We start from the raw sequence: 5,588 nt of genomic DNA, 5'->3' as shown, positions 1-5,588 counted from the left end.
CCTGCTGAGCAGAGGCATCCTCTTAACCTTCTTGCTGGTTCGACAGCGAGGGTCATGGCAGTATTTCATTATTTCTGTTGGGAGGCTGTAATGTCTGCCCTTAGGAGACTCCGTTGGAGGAACTTACTGCAGAAAGTAACTTGTATCCAAGAACTGGATGCAGCTGGATAAAACAGCCTTTTGTATACCGAGCTAGTTAGCTCTGCTGCCTCTTCACTCACTCGTATTGTCTGGTGGATGGGAATGTGCAGGACATTCCCATTCACATGCAGGAGGCAAGCAAGAGCTCTAGTGGTAACAAACCACCAGCATGGGAGTGAGAGCAGAGAGCTGAAACAAGAAACTGTGTTCTTTAATATTTCTATCACAGTGAGGGTTAGAGGCTGGCAGTGGGTTGGGATGTTGGTGTCCAGGCTGTGAAAACACAAAGGCTAGAAAAGAGTTGTGTCTTAAAGCCTTCGTGATGTCAGGTGCTGTATGAGAAGAGACCTCACTGAGTTACTCATAGCAGGATGGCAGTAGCTGAGTACAGCCGACTTCAGAGTTAGGCTAATGCTGAGCGTGTTATAATATAGGGCACTTCCCATACCATACTGCAATTATATAAATATAATCTTTTCCAGGCTGACTCAGTTTAGCCTTAAATGTTATATCTGGATCCTCCCAGACCATTATATGAACTGCCAAATACAAGAGCTACAGGACAGAACTGATAAACACTCTTAATTATAAAAGATGGTTAGGAATGTTTTGAGCACACATGTTTTCGGATGCGAAGGGTCCTTCATCAAAATCGAAACTGTGAGGAAGGTTACTTTTGGTGAGGTTTTTTTTTTTAGCTGAAAACAGTTTAGATTAAAAAGCTGAGAAACTATTGATAATGTACCACCCGCAGTTTTACTATATTTTCTTATAACCCAACTGTGGGTTCATGATGGTGTTGAAGCTTTTGCTTTTCACTTTAGTTCACTCTAGTTCACTCTAGTTCATCTAGTTAATGATTTAACATTTTCCCTTCCAGATCTGCCAAATGTCTATGTGTTCATATGAAATTATTGATTTTTCAGGTAAAGGTTTTCTCTGAAATTTTAAAAAGGGAGGCTTAGGTGGAAAACATCTACATCTTAACAGTTTATATAATTTTTAAAATGCAGCATTAAAATCCTATCTTGATACTATCCCAGACTGGAGTTTGAGAGAGTTCCTCCAGACCTGTTATTTGCGTATGTTAGCATTAGTCCTTTTGTGCCTCCAACGCTGAGGAAGGAATAGGTGTGTCTGGCTTTCTCCTTTTAAGTTGATGAGGATTGTGCAACCTCTTTGTGGTGCCAGTTTCCTTATGGGCGTTTGTCATAATTGGAAAAATACAGAGTATTCCCAAAGCTGCATACATCAATGGCGCAAACGCAGTTGAACTAGCCCTTACTGATCCTCGAAGCTGGCTTGATCCATGGGCAATTAGAGTCACAGCTGCAGTGGAGGGAGCTTTTTTCCCTATGTGTCCCTCTGCACAATGGTAGTTCTTGTAGATGTCTGAAGCCACTATCATCTGGCATCCAGACCCCACGGTTACTGCAGTGTCTGCCCTTGGCTGTGCTGTCCTCCTCCTTTATGCATGAACTCATCCCGTCCCCCTCACAACTCTGAGAAATCAGTATTACTATGTTACTAGAAGGCATGATGCTCTTTGCTCACTCTTTCACGTTTCTTACAAGTCCTGTCCTGAAGCTTGTTGCAAGCTTGATGTTTTCCTGACCCTTTCTGTATTTTCCTAGGTAATTAGCAACTGTGCCCTAGACGTGGGAGGTGCCTCCTAGTTCAACACTTATTTTAGGAAACTTTACTTCAAGCAGGTCTGTTACCTTAATACCTCACGTCAGGGAAGAAAGCACTGAGAGACAGAAGGGTAGAGGCCCCTGGCCTTATTTGACTCCAATTATGAGTCTTATTTTCTGTTGCTGGCCTCTGTGTAGGTTTCTCTGCTAAACTAGGGACTAGTTCTAAGACACTGCATGACCTGTATAGCATTAAAAGGTGAAGCTGGGTTTCACATTTAGGTTTAAGAAGCAGGAGTCACTTTAGGTTGCTCTGCTCTGGTACTGCGAAGACAGAATACTGTGCTTTACCAGAATTCATGAGGAATCAAAAGTATCAGAGTTGTTCTGGGAGTTCTGCTTTGGCAAATGGCCATGCCATGCTTGCAGAGTCAAGCTTCTTTTCCCTTGCATAATACGTGAAGTATCAGCAGGATTATGGCTGGTGGCAGCCAGGTAGGGAGATACATGGTCTTCTTGATCAATAAATAAAAGTCAGAAGATGGTAAACAGAGCTATAGGGCTGAAAGGCATTATCTTCATGGTCTGCTCTGCATTGATGTTTCTGGGGTGATGGCAGCTGGGGATACCCTAGATGTGCGGAACACTTGATGTTATCCGGAAGATAAGGGAGATGTCGGGAGTTGGTGAATTGATGCAGAGACAAGCTTTCCTGCACATCTGGCAGGACCAAGCCAGATCTGTAGGGATCTGTAGGCTAGCAGGGAAAATTTGTTTTCATTTCCGTGAGAGTGAGTTGTGCCATCTCCAGGAGAAATGAGTGGCTGCTGGAATGTCTGCATCACCCTCTGCTTTAATGGCCATTTCCATGATGGACAGTCATTTGGCTTTGTGTGAGGATCCCCAGGCTCAAATGAGTGGCAAGAGCATCTCTCAGGCTTCCACTGGGCAAATTGCTGCTTCTTTAACAAAGGCCCTTTGTCATTCTTGAGCATGTTTTACATTTCTTTTTGGAGATACATCAGGCATCTCCTTCCTGGTGTTCAAGTTTATTGTCTCAGCATTGGCCTGGCTTTGTGCCCTCGGTAACTCTGCTTGTTGCTCTTCCAGTGATGTCAGGAAGGTTTTTTTATTGACTTCAGTGGGAACTGGGTTAGATCAGTGCTGACCACTTTTGAGAGGCCCATGCAGAGAGCTCAGCCTAGATAGCATAGCAGGGGAGCCTTGCCCGCTCATCACATCCAGCTTTGTTCTCTGTCAGATTTAATTAACTGAGCCATACAATATTTTGCATTTTCTCCTTCTGAGGCAATGCAGAAGTCCTGTCTTTCTCTTGGACAGTGGATCTCCACATGCTAGTAATGAGGCTCAACCAGCAACAACTTTATTGCCCTGGTGAAATGCCAGCTTGGCATAGCCCCATAAGTCATATTCAATGCTCTGTTCAAAGAACTGAAAGGATGACTGCTGCTATTAATTTTGTGCTCTTGTTCACTGCCTTAGGAGAAAAACATCGTTGCAGAAAGATTGGAGCTTCTTTGAGGTAAGAAAGACACAAAGATAAATGGAGAGTGTGACTGAGTGTCAGACCAGAGCATGTCCCTCCCTTGCACATCCAAATGCTCTTTTCTGTTTTGGTTCCACCAGTAGTTTACTTGTAGGGCAGGGTCTAGAATAACATTTTACCTCTAGGGCCTAGATGTCCCTGTAAAATACGATCTCTTTGCCCTTCAGCCCAAGCCTTTTCCCCTTGGAGCCCTCAGCCGGGGAGTTTCCATCTCTCTGTGGCTCTCAGACCCCAGGCAGTTCCCTCCACAGTCTGAGGTCCCTCTGGGAAGTCTGGTCTATAGATTTCTTCTCGTCATTGACCTCATCGTTTCATCTCTGTAGGTAAGAAATTTTACAGCCTTCTTTTGTCCATTGCCCTTGGTGACATTTCTAGATGCCAATAGGCTCTTCCAGCCTGCAACATAGAGCTCCTTCAGCCATTTATGAGACTCAGTATGTAGCAGGACTTCAGCAAATTAATACAAAACAGCTGGACCCAAATTACACTTTGTACTTCATAAACTGGGAAGCCTTTCCTTGAAAAAGGGGAACTGTGGATTCAATTCCAAGGATACACAGCAGTCCCAGCCATGCCATCTTTTCAAGAACAGACTTAGTAGAGATCTGATTTATTCAGAATTGATTCAGCTTATGCCAGGGATCACAAATGTTAAATAGCAGTGAAAGGCTATATTTTGTTTTTTTAATCAGCAAGCAGACATGCGGAGGTGAGAGGCGATGAGTTCATATTTAGTAGTAATATTTTCTGTGATCATAATGCCATCATTTAGGGTGGGGATCATCTTGTCTACCTGCAGCTGCCCAAACAATAGCTGTCCAGTCAGACCATGCCCTGCGGCTGCCTTGACAGCCGTTGCAGAAAACAGAAGCTCAACCAAAGGGTGAATTGTTGCCTCTTGAGATAGATGTGTGCGATAGGCACCCCCACAGAATGACTCATCCCGTCAGTCTCTTTCCATTGATTATTGAGGGAAACTGAGTGGTGATCTCAGGTTATCATCTCCTTAGTTTCTAGCAGCAAGACTAAACCAAATTGGTCAGAGTTGAGCAAGACGAAATCCATCTGAGCTAACTCTCTTTCTAGCCTCATCTGTCTACATACCTTTAGAAAACCAGTCCTTTCAAATCTTCACTGATGTATGCGTGGTAAACTTCGATGCCAAATGGTTGCTGGCATTTTAGTGGAGTCATGCTAACCTGCACTCTGGGATGCAGTGGGACTCTGGGCCTTTTCCCAGTGAAAAAGGGATCTGTGTTTTCAGTCTAGGGCTTCTACAACTTCTGCAGCTATGTGGCTTGGCTTGTGTTCAGATGGAAGCACTTCCAAGTTCCTTGCAGGTTTACCTAGGAAACATTACAAATCTATCCCCATTTCTTCTGTTTTCCTTTGCTTCCTTGTGTCAAGCAGATTAACACGATGTTTTCTAACAGGGTGGGCATCACTGGAGCTCATTGTAGTGAGCTAAAATCTTTTATGAGTATGCCTGATGGGACAATGGAGGAGGAGGAGGAGGAAGAAGAACAAGAACAAGGAAGAATAAGGAGTGTTTTTTCCATCCTGACAAACTACCTCAGTCTGCCGCCTCTGAGAAGCCCCTGAAACAGGCTTAGTAGTCACAGCACTGCTCTCAAGAGCAGTGGCAGAAGGTGACTGAATCAGGGCAACTAGCAGAAGTGGTATCTGTGTTGAGTGGCATGGTTTCACATTGCTAAGTAAATCACTTTGAAATTGCAGCTTAAGAAGCTTAATTCATTTGTCAGAAGTGGGGTAGTTTAGCACACAGGGGCCTGGACTGAGTGACTGTAGATCTGGACTGTAATTCCTGGTTCTGTCACCAACAATTCCTCCTTCATCTTAATGCCTTCATTGCACAATTTCTGAGAAGGTTGTTTTACTGACTTAATTTGGGAAGTGCTTTGACACCTGCAGATTAATATGATTGTTGATTTTAATGTCAATCCTCTTTTTCTAAAGCAACCAGAAGAAATTACTTACTACAGTCTAAAAGTTGCTGAAATTTTGCTTTTGAAGGGAGTTATTCTGGAATCTTTAATATATTGTGTTTACTTCTTTTTTTATTTCCATCCTCTCTTTTTGTTCTCAGATACAGCTAGCCTAATTTATGACTCATTGTGAAATAAGTATAGCAAAGAGAAATGCTGTTATTTAAAATATCTACCAAGTCTTCATTTCATCTTTTTAATGATATATATATTTATTTTCATAATTGATTTTACATGATT

General features: G+C 43.0%; 1 protein-coding gene across 1 annotated transcript in view; it reads left to right on the top strand.

The window, feature by feature from the left end:
- PPP1R36 (protein phosphatase 1, regulatory subunit 36) overlaps positions 1–4,944 on the top strand; it is a 13,691-nt gene extending 8,747 nt beyond the window's left edge. Inside the window, 3 exon segments of the mRNA XM_009701665.1 lie at positions 3,279–3,318; positions 4,612–4,671; positions 4,753–4,944. Of these exon segments, the coding sequence (XP_009699967.1) occupies positions 3,279–3,318; positions 4,612–4,671; positions 4,753–4,944 (292 nt within the window).
- The last annotated feature ends 644 nt before the right edge of the window (positions 4,945–5,588 follow it).

Source organism: Cariama cristata, unplaced genomic scaffold, assembly GCF_000690535.1.
Source record: "Cariama cristata isolate BGI_N322 unplaced genomic scaffold, ASM69053v1 scaffold18616, whole genome shotgun sequence".
In the NCBI taxonomy this organism is placed as follows: domain Eukaryota; kingdom Metazoa; phylum Chordata; class Aves; order Cariamiformes; family Cariamidae; genus Cariama; species Cariama cristata.
Note: the sequence above shows the minus strand (reverse complement) of the source record. Positions and strands in the feature narration are given on the sequence as shown.